This window comes from Hevea brasiliensis, chromosome 13, assembly GCF_030052815.1.
Source record: "Hevea brasiliensis isolate MT/VB/25A 57/8 chromosome 13, ASM3005281v1, whole genome shotgun sequence".
Classification (NCBI taxonomy): domain Eukaryota; kingdom Viridiplantae; phylum Streptophyta; class Magnoliopsida; order Malpighiales; family Euphorbiaceae; genus Hevea; species Hevea brasiliensis.
The window spans coordinates 85,037,967-85,053,796 of record NC_079505.1 but is presented as its reverse complement, the minus strand read 5'-3'; the positions used below and the strand labels follow the sequence as shown (position 1 = coordinate 85,053,796).

General features: G+C 33.1%; 3 protein-coding genes across 3 annotated transcripts; all 3 read right to left on the bottom strand.

Moving 5' to 3' along the window:
- Window positions 1–725: 725 nt before the first annotated feature.
- Window positions 726–5,335, bottom strand: LOC110659727 (uncharacterized). The gene is made up of 12 exons (XM_058132640.1): window positions 5,196–5,335; window positions 4,935–5,063; window positions 4,698–4,821; window positions 4,485–4,618; window positions 4,213–4,357; window positions 3,772–3,950; window positions 3,391–3,631; window positions 3,146–3,244; window positions 2,825–2,970; window positions 2,547–2,654; window positions 1,902–1,925; window positions 726–1,020 (listed from the first exon to the last, which is right to left on the bottom strand). Exons 1-12 carry the CDS (start codon window positions 5,262–5,264, stop codon window positions 934–936), a joined length of 1,485 nt encoding a protein of 494 aa, XP_057988623.1. The 5' UTR covers window positions 5,265–5,335; the 3' UTR covers window positions 726–933.
- Window positions 5,336–5,487: 152 nt separating this feature from the next.
- Window positions 5,488–6,442, bottom strand: LOC110659726 (germin-like protein subfamily 3 member 4). The gene has a single exon (XM_021817759.2). It carries the CDS (start codon window positions 6,326–6,328, stop codon window positions 5,639–5,641), a length of 690 nt encoding a protein of 229 aa, XP_021673451.1. The 5' UTR covers window positions 6,329–6,442; the 3' UTR covers window positions 5,488–5,638.
- A 4,849-nt stretch (window positions 6,443–11,291) lies between these two features.
- Window positions 11,292–14,650, bottom strand: LOC110659725 (inositol polyphosphate multikinase beta). Its single transcript, XM_021817757.2, has 2 exons — window positions 14,350–14,650; window positions 11,292–12,501 (listed from the first exon to the last, which is right to left on the bottom strand). The coding sequence occupies exon 2, from the start codon at window positions 12,409–12,411 to the stop codon at window positions 11,569–11,571; it is 843 nt and encodes a 280-aa protein (XP_021673449.1). The 5' UTR covers window positions 12,412–12,501; window positions 14,350–14,650; the 3' UTR covers window positions 11,292–11,568.
- Window positions 14,651–15,830: the final 1,180 nt, after the last annotated feature.

Below are 15,830 nucleotides of genomic sequence, written 5' to 3'. Positions count from 1 at the left end.
TTCTCTTGTTTATTCATTGTGTTACAGAGGCTGGATTGGAATTACCACTAGAGCTTCAATCTCCTTCTTCAGCTATCCCTATTCCTTTATGCCTTATCTGAAGCTTGAGACATGTTTTTGTTAGCTTAATAAAGTTCTGAAATAGACAGGCTGAAAAGGAAAATGGGATATGCGAGCTCTTTCACTTCAAACCCCAGAAAACAAAACAATACAATGCAGCAAGGACTGGGGATAATTCAAAAACATCAGGCGTATTTGGCAAAACAGAATAAGTATGTCAGCTCCAAAATTAGCAAGGACTTTATACCTCGAATGCTTTGTAGAATTATTCATGTGAATCCAGTAGTGTTGATGTGATGAAGAATTCACATACAAAAGTGCATTCTCAATGCACAACACTCTTCATTTTAATAGAGTAAATGTTGTATTTCACGTTTCTGGTATTTGTTATGATATCAAGTCGAGGAATAGAAAAATCATCTGTTGTGAACAGAGGATGAATTTGCTTCGTTGTTGATCAATAGTAAATTTACTGGCAGGGTCTCGATTATTTTTGATGCCACTGCCACATGATGCTGTAGCTGGCCAATAATATATGCTTGTTTTAACCCAATATATCTGACAATCTGTTCCCACATTTTTATTCTTTTTTTGTCGCGATAATAACCAGCTGGGCTTGATAATAATGCATCGATTAAATAAGTAGGCAAAAAACATGCAGATAATATTTAGAATACTTGAAAATTTGAATTCAAATTATAGAGCATAAGCTACTCTCAGTTTCACCCTCCATCACAAAAGATCTTCACAGGTACGCCGATTCATGCATTTAGTTTATGCAACAAAATATTTCTGTTGTAAGACTGCAGTAAAAAGCACACAAATACCATCCTCAAATATGTGGCCTGTTCTACAGTAAGGGCAGCCTTCTTTTCATTTAATTTTCCTTTTTAGCCTCTGGAAATTGGGTTTCATTAACTGGCTTGAAGTCAAGCTTTGGTCTGTTGTATGAGGCGGCTGCTGGAATGGGATCAGAGGCCGTTTTGTTGGCAAACATGTTTTTGAGAGGCTGCTGCCTGTAACAATGGGAGAAGTTACCTTCGTTTTCAGCATTCTAGGCACCTCCAATCTCTCTAATATCGTTGAAGTTTTTACATCCAACTGCTTATTACTTTCTGGTGAAGATAAAACTAATATATCTGTCTTAGGTTTGGAAATACAAGGAGAAGAGTATATATTGGGGACTTCGCATACAACCAGCTGCTCCCATTCTTCTGCAATAGAAGACGTGCTTTTGTCTTCTCTAGCAGTCAAGTTCAACTGTGGGGATTCATCCTCGATAACTACAGTATCTATCACGCAATTTGATTGTACAATCACTTCTGAAGAATCTGGTTGTTTTGAGATCAGGTCAGATGTTGCCTCATTCTGTTTAGGTGGAATTGACCTGCAATATTGTCCATGCAATCAAGGCAAATATCAAGAACACTCCCACTACATTTCAAACTTTGATGATGCTAATCATGAAAAATAGAGACGTCTAACTAAGCTGCAGTCTCAAACTCAGAAATATTCTAGGAATTACTCTATAAAATAGGTCATCCACACATTAATATTGCATAGGATCTCTAAAGTACAACAAAATAAACTCAATTTTGATCTCTAGAGATAAACATTTAGCCAAAACTGCTGTGGGAATAGAGTGCGTGTATTAATTCCAATAATCTCAAAATGCACCTCCTTAAAACGCTTAAGATGTTTACCAAGCATAACTTAGAAAATGAAGTATGTATACGCGTGCATATCTTTTGAAATGCTAGCAAATACAGTACTTACACAGATTGTAAGCTCTCCTTTACAAGCAAGTTCAACTTTTGATGGAAGCCTCTCTCATGCTGCACTGGATTGTAGTCTCTCAATTCAATCTGTAGGAATTAATAAAGAAAAGAAATTAAAAAGGAAAAAAAGGGAAAAACAGAAATTGGATACGATTATTCTGAACAAATATTGGTTAGATTATGTAGATAATGTTCCTCAAGCCATCTAACTAAAAAAGATGCAGCATGGATGCCATTATTCTGATCAAATAGGACACTAATCAGCTTATACTGTACTCCTGATTACTATAAGCTGATGCATTAACAGCCAGAAATTAATATCTAGATGATTTAAGCGTCCCAAAATGTTGTGGATATAATTCCTTGAAAGATCTTTTTTTGAAAAAAGAAAATGCTTTCCACTGTCTCTCTTCTTATTAAAAAGTTCAAAATGCCGGACAAAAACCAAATCCTTTTCCCAAATAACATATAGTTGTGAGCAGCTCGTCAGATGCCTTATCATTATAGCTAGCTGAGAATTTTGTCAAACTTCTCCAGCAATTAATGGAAAATTCATGTTTTCTACAGTAATGCATAGCATGATGAAACTTAACATTATGCAAACCCAGAATAAATTAAATTCAATCTAAAGAACAAAAAAAAAAAAGCAAGATTTCCACAAGAGAAGGAAACTGTGAAAACTGAAAAGTGACCAAGACAAAATTCAACCTTTAATAAAGATGCTTGAATGGAATTGTTAATATCCTTAGACACTGAAGAATCGATGAATTGATTGATGTCAGGTATAGGCAAGACTTCCTCTAAACCTGCAAGACGCTGCATAGTTGTAGAGTAATTTGTTAAAAATGGACAAAGTAGAGAGAAAGGCAAAGGAAGAAAAGGTTAACTGTCATGCATCTGCAAGCAAGCAAAGGATATAAAAAATGACATTCGCTGAATTGCTGTTTGACAATTTTTAGTCAATAAAAAGGGGGATCAACACTCACCCTGAGAAGCATTGGTCCATTGTCTGAAGGCTGAAGAATATAATAGCAGTGGAATGCTGTCACCAGCATGGTCTCTACATTACAATAAGAAGAACAAACCAAGCCCTGATCCATTGAATGTAAAGAACGGCAAATCCCTTGAAAAACTGCCAAATTTTGTCTCGGTTTAGGAAGATGAAAGCAATACAGATTTGCAAAGAATTACCCAAAAATATTCCCAGGAAATCAAATCACATTACATTTGGGAATTGGGAGAACCATATTCTCTTACATATACACAATTATGTCATATATATATAATCAAAGAGAGGCATTACACACTTTGAGAATTCAATTCAGATTGATACACTTCATCTGAACAAGTTTCCATCTCATTGCAAGCTGATGGAGCTACAAGATATGAGGTTCCAAATATAACGCCTGTATTAAAATAACCAGAAGGGGAGGTTAGTAGCAAAGCATGTTCTAATTAGAGTCTTTGTTATACTCTCGCCTTATTTGTCCAAAAAAAAAAAAAAATGCAACAAAGTAAGAGACCAGATGATAGATGAAAAGGATGGTATTACCTTCACTTAGAGACTCCAGATTAGTTCTCTCAATAATGTTGAATTCAATGGGTGAAGAAACTTGATGAAGCTTCATTGTGCTCTGAAAAGAAGGCATAAACAAGATCGTTCTATCCCCAACTCTCACAGAATTTTCAATCACATCAGCGGTTCCCAGATCATGGCCAGTTATTGGACAAGAATGACACTCAACTTTATTCTTTGTTGCGTTATCTAATACAATGCCGTGACACCTGCATGTCTATATGCAGAGTACAACCATTCATAATGTTTTGACGATTTTTGATCCAAGAAGGAAAATGGAATGACAAAAGAGGCAGGGAAGAAATGAACCATGTTCTCATACGTTACACAGTATGAAGCGACACTAATAATTAATACCTGACAAGCAGTGAAACCGTCAATAATTTGACTGACAGATATTGACAAGCTAGTGCTTATTTGATTCAAAGAGCCAACAAGGTTGTTCTTAAAGATAAATCGAGCTTGCAAAAGTTCCTCTGTGTCATCCTTCAATTCTAATAGCCATCGTTTCACCAGACTATGAAATACTCTGCCATCTGGAAATTGTTTAATATTAATGCTAAATGCAAATTATATAAGGAATTTCGTACTCTGGCTTGTTCCTATTTTCTTAATATCAATAATTAGAGCTATTTACATCCGAGGAATATTGAACTTAGGGAAATTCTTGCCCGACTTGGTCTACCATAACCCAAGCAACAAACGAAAATTCAGCGCTAGCGGGCATGCCCTGGGATCAAACATAAACAAACTAGACTTCAATGCAAAATAAACCTAAAGATCATGGGAAGAATTAACCTGGCAAAAAAGTCTGCAACGAGCAATTATCGAGATCAGATAAACTTCTTGCGAAGCAGTTGATATTCTCCTGCGTATTGCTGAGATGACTTGCGCTTTGTTCAAACAACACAAACTCCACTGAAACACACTTATCTGCAGCATCCTGTTAACAGAATAGACGTGGAGGTTTTTGTCATAAGAGGCATGCGCATGTAGCCCCTCCCGCACAGCCGAAAAAGAAAGTAGAGAGAGAGAGAGAGAGAACAACAATATGCATGATTTTGGATTACCATGAGAGTGTTTTTCATGGCAGAGTCTATTTTCTCATGCCAGCAGGAGCTCAGAACAATCACTTTTCTCATAAAATCTTTCTCTCCCCATGAGTATAGAACTTGATCACTTAAAACGCTAGATAATTTTGCATCTACCAGCAATCCACAAAATAAATCAGCATAACAACTAAACATGCATGACAGAAATTATAAGATACAGAAGAGATATACCGCCTGACCGGAGAGCTCCAGAATCGTCGATTTCAGGCAAAAAAGAATCTCCAGGCAAGTTTTTAACGGCATGATGGAAATCGCGGAGACAGAAATTTCCTCCAGGGCTATATGCGATTTTCAGCTGTTCAAACTTCAAAAATCGTTAATACATTTGTGCACTTGCCAATTGTCGATATTATTATTTCTCTAAAAAGAGAAAAGGAAAATAATACAAAGAATCTGAAGAGAAAATACCTCATGAGTTGAGGAAATGCGATTTTTGAATACATAGAACAAGCCGATCCTATCTCTGAGAGAGTCGGATCGATGCCGGGACGGCGAAGGCGATGAAATAGCATACAAATTAGCAAGCTGCAACAAGCACTGACCACAATCCACAACTCCGTCAATCAATGAATCAAACAAGGAACCTGTCATTAAAAATTCTAGAGAATAGATAGGTTCGATAATAGATCGAGGGAGAGAGAGAGAAGCTTTATTCGATTGCTTTGGTACCTGCTTTATGTCTCTAAGCAATGGAGGCGATAGGCTGCATAGATCCAACACAAAGCATGCTACGACCATCTCTTCTTCTTCTTCCTCTATGGACTACTGTTTGGCGCGGAATACGAGTGATGAATGAAATATTGAAATGTCTGTTCAAATGCTGGTTAGTTATGAGGAGGGAGGGAATCTGAGAAATGCATTTTTGACCCCCAATTTTTTGGAATTATGAAATTCCCCCATGCATCTTTTGAAAAGTAATAATAAAGCAGCCTTCATTTGAAATATATAAGCTGATAATGCCCTTTTCAAATTAAACAGAGCTTAATTCGATTTTTTTTTTTCCCTTCAAGAATGTGTACACAAATGCTGGAAATTAAAACCATCATCAACAACTTTAAACAAGATAAAGATGCATTATATGTATTAGTTTCTCATTGTGTCGACTTGATAATCTAATTAAATCCGAATAGAGTGGCATTTTCCAAGCCATTAACAAGAGATTTTGTTTTGCTCACTAGCTTGTTTATCATATCTGGATCAGACTCGAACATTGCACCAGCTACACTCACCTCCCCTGGATTCTGGCTACTGAGTACTGAGAAAATGGTAGCAGCCTCATTGCCAGCATTCACGCAGAAGTGAAGCAGACCGCGAGGAAGCACGAACACGTCTCCTTCCTTGAGAATCTTCTGAAACAGTTGGTTTTTGGAGTCAACAAATCCGGCAATCACCACACCTGCACTGACAAAGAACAACTCAGAGGCTCTTGGGTGGGATTGTGGCAATACCAAACCATCCACATCAAGGTCTGTCCTGGCAATTGAGAGGCCAAGGGTGTTGAGGCCAGGGAAATCTGCGGCAGTGACAATGGTCGTTGAGGATCGGAAGAAGTTGTCTGTGTCGCCACGGCTACTCAGTTTTGTTGACTTGAAATCTGATGGAGTGACGGTGGCTGGGTTCTTGCAAGGCAAACCATTGATGAAGATAGACTGTTTGCCTGTAGCTGCTGGACAAGTATCCTGGAGATTATCGCAATATACCAAACAGATTTTGGTGCAAGCACACAAGATCATGCAAAAGAGGAAGAAGGAATTCATCTTGGTTTTGCTTTTGTTAAGCAAATGAGTGTTCTTGTTTCTCATATATATATATGCTTTTGTTTAGAGGTTGCATGTAATGAAAGCCAATTTTTGAGGCTTGGAGTTCACTGCTAGATTTGAAATTAGATTATCTTGTAAGCAGACGTAAGAGCATTGCTTAAAAGAGAGATCATCTTAAGTCGGCTGCTGGGGATGTCCTTCAATTCTTTCAAATGTACCAAGACTGTTTCCAGCTGATATTGCCCTCCAATCTTTTCAGCCATCTAAAAAAAATTATCTGATTTCTATCAGATTTCCTGAATTTGAGAGCTTCCTTGCCATAACAGGAAAGCAACTGGCTTCAATGAATGCAACATATGACCTTAGGAATTTTAAACTAACTTGAAGAAGCAACATGTCGGAACTAATTGACATAAAAGTAAGTGGACGGTGTTAATTAGTTTAATATTAAAAAGTGGTGCACTCGAGGGCAGCATTTTGCGCCTGTAAAATCGAGCTGCAGTGGCATGTGAATAAGATGTAGCATCAGCCTTAGCACTTTTACTATTTTATTTTTCCTGCACTAACGCCGCATGCTTGGGCAACCATGAAAAGGCCTATCATATTTCAGATTATTAAATAAGTTTAACTAGTTACCCATTAAGATTAAATTATGATTATTAGTAGATTTTTGTTATTTGAAAATCAAATCAATTCTTAATATTTATTTTAGTGAATTTTTAATTTTTTATTCACTTTTTCTATAAATAATCATTAAAAAAATAATTAAATATTTAAATTCATGTAAATCTCAAAAATACCTTCTATTAATAAATTTTTTTTTCAAGAAAAAAATATTTAAAGACATTTTTCAAATAATTTTTTTTTAATTTTGTAAAATAATTTTAAAAAAGATTTTAAAAATTATAAATGAAAGATATTTTTAAAAAACTTATATGCACTTTAGACGTTAATTATTATTTTAAGAATTGACTAATAAAAAATAAATAAAAATTAAATGAATCACTAAATCAAAATTAATTATTTGATTTTTAACAAAAAAAAAATCTATTAATAATTATAACCCTCATTAAATACTCCCTCTTTTTCTCACTCCGAGCCCAAGTCCACTGGAACTTTTTGAATTATGTGTCTGCAACTGAAAGTCAGATTCTCTGAGGAAAAAAGAAAAAGATAAATTATATAGGCGCTCCCTTTAATTAAAGGTATATAATGTTTAATTACGTTAAAAAAAATTAAAGATCTATAATAATAAAATATTTAAACTTTAATCTATAAAATAAAATGTCTAAATTAGCATAAAATTTTCTTATTACTTCAATAACATATTTTTAAATTATTTATGTTAATATAATATTTATTTAATTAAAAATAATTATATTTTCATGAATTAATTGCTTTATATATATAAAAGTTTTAAGTTATTGAAGTGTCTATGTGGATAATTTAGATAGTCAAGACTAATTTTTAATTTAAATAGCATAAAATTTCCTTATTACTTCGTGTGGGAACTTAATATTTATCTATTTATTTATTTATTTATTTTAATTATATAATAATAATTTAAAATATTTATCTAGAAATAAAATAAGATAAAAAATATTTTATTTGATGACCTGTTTATTTATATATATATATTATTTTTTAAAATTAAATATATATATCTGTAATTTTAACAACCCAATTCAATAATAACTCTTATACCATTATACACCTAATAGAACTCTTGAAATATATATACTCTAATAATCTCTTCTGCTAAATTTTGCTCTCAAAACCTGTTTATCATCTCTTTTTTCTATCAAATGCTCTCAACAGATATTTTCATCATCTTTTATTTATTGTTTTATATATATATATATATATATATATATATATATATATATATAAAATCTGTTGTGCGCAGAGAATCCCTAAATTTTTACTTCTCTATTCATCACTTTTGATTCTGTTTTCAAGGAGATTCGAATATTTAATCTGTCAAATAAAATTGTCTCTCGCCCATTGAAAATAACCATTGTCTTAGAGGTTTCAAGTGAGTGGTAATTATAATACATGACATCGTTTTAGTCCCTTTTAAAATTCCTTAGCATTAAAATTGTTATTAAATAAAATTTTAAATCAATATTTTAATAATTATTTTACATGTGATTTTCTAGAGTTTTATTTTATTATTGAATTTTATTCCGATTTTGATTAAATAATTAATTTTGTCAATTATTTATGCATTAGAGCCAATAGGATTATAGGAACAGGCATTTAATGTCTTTATATTGATTGATATCTGAATATAAAATTTATCGATGTATTACACTGAATTTATTTGAGATTGATTTGCTCTTATTGACTCTTTGAAATTATTGAAATAAACTGTTGAAATTGCACTATCAGTTATTATTTGCTATCTGAAATTTTTTCGTGGATTTTGATTGATTTGTACAATTTGATTTTCTATTTTGAATTGGTACCTGTATCCAGTATCTATATCTATATTTCACTACCGTGTGGACTATCACGATGATCGAGGTTGTATTGTTGAGTCATGCATCATTGCACTCTATTATTTGCATTAGTATCATATGCATTGATATCTGTAAATGAGAGAATCCCTAAATTTTTACTTCTATATTCATCACTTTTGATTCTGTTTTCAAGGAGATTCGAATATTTAATCTGTCAAATAAAATTGTCTCTCACCCATTGAAAATAACCATTGTCTTAGAGGTTTCAAGTGAGTGGTAATTATAATATATGATATCGTTTTAGTCCCTTTTAAAATTCCTTAGCATTAAAATTGTTATTAAATAAAATTTTAAATCAATATTTTAATAATTATTTTACATGTGATTTTATAGAGTTTTATTTTATTATTGAATTTTATTCTGATTTTGATTAAATAATTGATTTTGTCAATTATCTCTACATTAGAGCTAATAAGATTATGGGAATAGGCATTTAATGTCTTTATATTGATTGATATCTGAATATAAAATTTATCGATGTATTACACTGAATTTATTTGAGATTGATTTGCTCTTATTGACTCTTTGAAATTATTGAAATAAACTGTTGAAATTGCACTATCAGTTATTATTTGCTATCTGAAATTTTTTCGTGAATTTTGATTGATTTGTACAATTTGATTTTCTATTTTGAATTGGTACCTGTATCCAGTATCTATATCTGCTATTTGGCTCCGCCGTGTGGACTATCACAGTATCAGGTTGTATTGTTGAGTCATGCATCATTGCACTCTATTATTTGCATTAGTATCATATGCATTGATATCTGTAAATGAGGAGGAAGGTATCTAATATCTGGTAGGGCGCTTACCATCTGGCATTTTGTGATATGGGGTATCATCACTTTGGTGCATTGTACCATAAAATTTTTATTGAATGAATTTCTTTTTTATATATGTTTTATGAAATTATTTTATTAATGATTTTGACAACATGAGCATGATTTTATTGAATAGAAAATTTATTGTAAAATTAATCAAGCGTCTGCATGTCCCTATTCCGTTGTGTGCTATAATTATCATTCACTGAGCATTTAGCTCAAATCACGTTTTCTCTGTCTGTTATCTATTTCAGATCAGTAGAATTCTGTAGCTGATCCAAATATTCAATCGATTTTTTGGAGAGGGATAATCTTTGATTTGTTCTCATGGTATGCAAGAATTCATATTTTCTCGGGCTAATAATTAGTTTAGTTTATTGAAATCTGTATAGATTCCGTAGTTTACTTATGAGATATTTATGATATTTATTCAGTATTTTATTTATTTGAATTTTGTCTATTTTTTGGGATTAGTAAGTGATAATTTATTTATTCAAAATACTCAATTAGACTTGCATGATTTAAGAATACTTAAATTATGAGCTGGTCACAACTCAAAATTTTGGGTTGTGACACTTCAATAACATATTCTTAAATTATTTATGTTAATATAATATTTATTTAATTAAAAGTAATTATATTTTTATGAATTAGTAGCTTTATATGTATAAAAGTTTTAAGTTATTGAAGTGGCTATGTGTATAATTTGGATGGTCAAGACTAAAGTAGAGGGAGAACAAGGGAAAGAAAAACGAATGAGAAATTATTTATAAAATATTATTTGTAATTTATTAGCAAATTAATAAAAGAAAATATTTTTTTAATATAACAAGTATGACATTAATATCCTATTAAAGATAAAAAAAAAGTTTTATATTATTTAAATTATAAATAAAAAGAATTTGTATTATAAATTAAAAACACCACTAAATTAAAGTATTATCTATATAATTAAAAAAAAAAAATCAATTGTTAGTTGCACTTACACAGCAGAAATTTTTAAATTATAATTGAACCTAAATTTCATGTATCTTATGTTTTCACCAGTTTCATACAAGCTATTATCACAACATCAACATTACAATACGCATCCACAAGAATTCATTAATTAAAGAAACTTAAAAAAAAAAAAAAACCTAAATTAAAGTTTAGAATTACTTACTCAAAAGGCGCTGAATTGCATTCAATCACCTAACTTGAGTAGTTAAGCCTTTCCAAACGTAAATCCACTATTCCATCCACACAAATTTAACACGACGACCCAACTAAGATAACTAAACCCTTTTTGTGCCATTCCATCGATACAAGAGAGAGGAGGACGCAAGGCGTGCCAGCGGGCAGTTGATAAAGGTATAACTATTACATAAATAATAGCTAAATCTAATCTCAAAAATTTTAATGAAAACTTGTATTTTTTATAAACTAAATTTTATTTTATCAACAAATTTAATTCAATCGTAAAAATAAACAAAACATGAACTTAAAATTAAAGCAATCATAGAATAGCTCTAACTCTTAATATCAACTAATTAATTGAGATTTATTATTAAATCTTTTTAAAATAATTTTATATTAATATTTAAAGTTATAAATTTTTTAAAATTACTTTCCCACGCAACCACAAGAAAAACTACAAATCAGAATGCGATGGAACTTTCAAACGTTAAAATCCAAATGCGATTTTAAGTCCATGGATTATTTCTTTCTTGGCCAAAACTACAATTATGAAATGAATTCCACAGAAAAATTTCTTCAATAAGTCGATGCAAATTCCCTGACAGTCTCATCAACCTCAGCGAAAAAAATTAAAGCCCGTCTAGTAGAAGTAATGTAATCCCAAGTCCTTAAGCGTCGTAAATGCTCTGTTCACTCCCTTTTGCTGGCCCATTGCAAACACAGCTCTTGTCAGAGTCCTGCAAACAAATTTTGGTTAAGCATTCTTATGGAGTGGTAAGAATCTCTGATATAAACTTTATCAAAGAACAAATCCCGCCCAAGAAGTTATGATCAATAACGCCATTGCCTTCCACGACGTGTGCAAAGTCGATAAGTTTAACTTCAGCACCTGAACTCCCTCCTTTTAGAACCGACTCCATTTCATACACAATCAGAACTGAACAAGAATTGAAGTGGTAGATGGTTTGATCTTCAAACCATGCCTTCAGCTCTAATAGCTGGGCCAAAATCCCAGTAGAACCACCATAAACACTAGATGCAAACAAACTATCAGGTACCAAATTTGGATCAGCAGAAGAGTTGGAAGAAACAAACTTTCTCAGAACCAATGTAACCTCATCTGCAGTAAGCTTCTGGACAGCCTTCCTCTCAGGTTTCCAGAATCCTGACTCCTTGTTGCCGTGCACCTGCAAGCCTGATATCCTAAAACCCAACGACAAGCTGCTGGTTTCTCTATCTTTCTTAAGGCATCGCTGGAAATAGTCCTCAGGCGCTTGGGGATACCATGTTCTGGAACCAATCTTAATGTCCATGATGGATGGATGCAAGTGACCTGAGACAACATCCTGCATGATAAGGTGGGGACGCAATCCAGATCCATCAGATGCCTCTAAGATTTGAGTGCCATAGAAGATGGGAAAGAATTTTCTGATGTGATCTGGAACCCTTGTATTGGATGAGAGGGATGTGTAGAAGGCCACCTCCCTAGAGCCACGCTCATCACCTTGAAGAGGCTTGTAAAAGCGCCCTGAATCATCTATAAGAGGGCCAAGCAGTCCATCACTCGCTTTGTGACCTGCAACCTGATGTTCTGGGATCTTAAGCATGGTGTGCAAGAGTATGAAGAATAGCACAGCAAAGAATATTTCCCGACTTGATATTTATATGTCTTGAAGGGATGTTCAATCTGTAAAAGTCTGCCAAAACACTTGAGTGTGAAATCTCTAATCTTATGCTATCAGAAAATCTATAGACCACAGATTTTTAAATGTGCAAGTTGAAAATGCTGTGGTCCTATCAGTAATGAGAGGAAAAATTGCCACCAATTACTAAATGTAAAACAGCTGACGAAGCACTAGATAAAAAGAAACCACAGTGATCACCATGTGGCAGGCTACTGCACTTTGCCAAGTTAAGCTTCTTTATTTGTTTATTGGAGTCATACCCTCAACCTACCCATATTGTTACTAATTTCAAATAAACTGAATCAAAATTGCAAGCATTCAGGGAATTTCTAATGTTGATCTTCAAAAAGCCCAGGTAAATTCTTTCCTAATTGCTAGTTCCACTCATTATGAAGGACATAGTTCCTCATTTTGATTCTCCATTAATATAACAGTCTCACATGTGAAAATGAACCTGTAAACTGGGAGAATTATATCAAAAGAAACTACATGACAGTATGCTTATATATCTGTTTAACCACCATGTTTCAACAAATATTGTGCTCAAAACTTTCCGGGGCAAATGAAGTAAGTATGCAACTCAATTTAGACAAATGAAGATTAAAGTTGAAGAAGAATCAAATTGATAAACTAAAGTTTCCATACTCCGGGTTCATACATTTTTAAGAGCAAAATTCATCCAGCAAACAAGGATGCCCTGCAGCTGTTTAAGTTTGTAATTGAATAAAAAAATTAAACCATTATTTCCACGCCCTCCTTCCTTCACTGGAATAGGCAGGTTGACCACAAAATTACACATAATCATTCAGCACCCAGTATTTACAACAACACAAATAAATAACACAGCAGATAAACTTTCCTAAAATAAAAAAGAATAATAATATAAAAAAGAACAGAGCAGATAAACTCCAGACTAAATGGAAACATTTTAGCCTTCCCTTTCCTATCGAAACAATCCTATTCCTCCACACCACAACCACAGCGGCAATCCCATCCAACAAGCTGTAAATAATAAGAACTAAGAAACATACCGTTTATCATTGCATCGCTATTGATTCTTTAACGAATTGTCGATCAAGCAAAGAAATCCAATGCCCATCAATTAAAAATGAAATAGACGATAACTACATATCCTAACAAACTGATACCAAAATCAAATAAAACTTGTAGTTACCGTTAGATTTCAAAACACACACCAAAAAAAAAAAAAAAAACCCAAAAATTTATAATTTCTCTACTCACTACAATGCTAAGTAATATGACATCTCAAATAAAACAATTCTTGATTAACTTACAGCTTATCGAAGAATCTCTTGCCCAAGCTTAAGGATTAGATCGATGATCATCTAGCGAAGGACAGTGAAAGCGCAAGTGTACCTACAAAGGTAAGGTTTTTTTTTTTTTTTCTTGAGAAGAGAGATATGAGCCTCAGACGGAGCTTCACTCTCACAGAGGCAGATGAGTCCTGCTAAGAACATAGATTCGGTCTAGTTAAAGCTTTTATTTTTAGTGTGGCTGCGTTTGGAGTCCATTTTTCCCTTTTTCGCTGGACATGATAGACTCAGGGAATGGGATTCGAGCTGGCTAGAAAAATAATCAGGTACATATAGGTGCGGTGGAATCAGATACGTTCTAGTCAAAGTCAACACAATTACCATCTATAATTCCAGATTTAAAACCCAGAAACCCCCATTGATCAAATTTGCAAAATCTTCAAGATTAATGTAAAACGGAACTCTCTTGCAGAGCTAAAAAGGAAAGTCATCATTAGAATGACCTTAATTAAATTGACAGCCTTGAAATGAGAAATCAAAGCCACTAATTTAGGCAAAGCGAGAAAATCAAGACCACATTATTCACCTGTGATTGAGTTTCAATATGGATTTCTTCTCACGGTGAGACGTCAGAGCTATGGACGGTGGATCAACAGCATCGAGGAACAAAGCAGCAGGGAGAGCCTAAACAAATCCACCCTGTGTGTTTTGCTGTTGTCGAACCCAGTAGGTGCTGAAGCCTGACTAGGAAAGCCTTGGGATGGAATTAGGGAGAGTGAAATTGGGAATATGTGGGGAGACGAAACCGTTCTATCATCTGGGTTTGCTTTGTCCCCAATCGGCCCCTCCCGCTTCAACGCTGTAGTATTACTCTAATTGAACCGGATGAGATTCATCTAATAAAAGGATCAAGTCAATAGGTCATTAATATTTATTAATTATATATATAAATTTTAAATTTTTAAACAATATAAACAATTATATTTTACAAATATATAGCAATTTGCTTATCAATAAATAAAATTTCACTTTTCCTTTTGCATACATGGTTTGAATGATTAAATCGAAATCGTATAAAACTAAAATGATGAGAAATCCGATTCCGATATTTGATAATTGATTAGGCCAAATCGGAACCGGGAGTCGTCAAATGTAACCGGAATGGACATGTGGAAATCTCTTCCCGTGATAACGGCCCACATCGAGTCAGCAACTGCTCCCCAGGTAAGTTCTCATTAGGCCAAACCGGAACCGGGCGTGGCTCCATGATGTGCTGGTGGACATGGCATTAGGGGTGGCAACGGTTCAGGAACCGCCGGTTACGGTTCTTGAACCGCCGATTTAAGTTTAATGAAATCATGAATCTGAACCAAACCGTCAGGGGACGGTTTGGAAGACGGTTCCGGAATCGCCGGTTCCGGTTTTAGTCCCGGTTTAAAACGGTTTAAAGGACGGTTCGAAAAAGAATGGTTCAAGATAGTTTGGAGGACGGTTTGAAAATAGTTTAGGGATGGTTTAAGGGTAGCTTAGACAAAAAAAATAGAGAAAAAATTTATTGATTCAAAATTTAAGTTATATTTATAAAAATATTTTAATTTTTCTTATAAATCTTTCAATTAAAATAAAATAAGAAAAAAAAAGAAAATAATTTATCTTTAAGAAAAATTTAATAAATAAAGACTTGAACCTGATTAAAAAAATTAGAGATTAAATTATTTTTTTTTTAAATTAGCAAAAAGCGTATGAACTTAATTTTGCCTAAATATCCCTTTAGGATTTAGAGGAATAAAAATTTCTAGTTCTATTACTTGTCTTTTTTTTTTTAAATTATATAATAATTAATAATTAAAAAGTATAAAAAAGAAAAAAAAATTAAAATAGAGGATATTGGAAATTTTATTGAGGATTTAAAGTAATAACAAAGTAATTGAGATAGTATTGAAAATTTCAGTAAGTATATAAAATAATAAAATAGGAAAATTGAGGGAGTATTGGAAATTAAAATTGTTGAGGCAGTGGGTGTAGAATAGGCTTTGAGGCGTGATGAATCACTATCTTTAAGGTATT

Coding starts and splice junctions, on each gene's coding strand:
- LOC110659727 (XM_058132640.1), bottom strand. CDS start 5,264: ATGGTCGTAGCATGCTTTGTGTTGGATCTATGCAGCCTATCGCCTCCA. Junction 5,064..5,195: donor TGCTTAGAGACATAAAGCAG/GTACCAAAGCAA, acceptor GATTGTGGTCAG/TGCTTGTTGCAGCTTGCTAA. Junction 3,632..3,771: donor ACGGTTTCACTGCTTGTCAG/GTATTAATTATT, acceptor CTCTGCATATAG/ACATGCAGGTGTCACGGCAT.
- LOC110659726 (XM_021817759.2), bottom strand. CDS start 6,328: ATGAGAAACAAGAACACTCATTTGCTTAACAAAAGCAAAACCAAGATG.
- LOC110659725 (XM_021817757.2), bottom strand. CDS start 12,411: ATGCTTAAGATCCCAGAACATCAGGTTGCAGGTCACAAAGCGAGTGAT.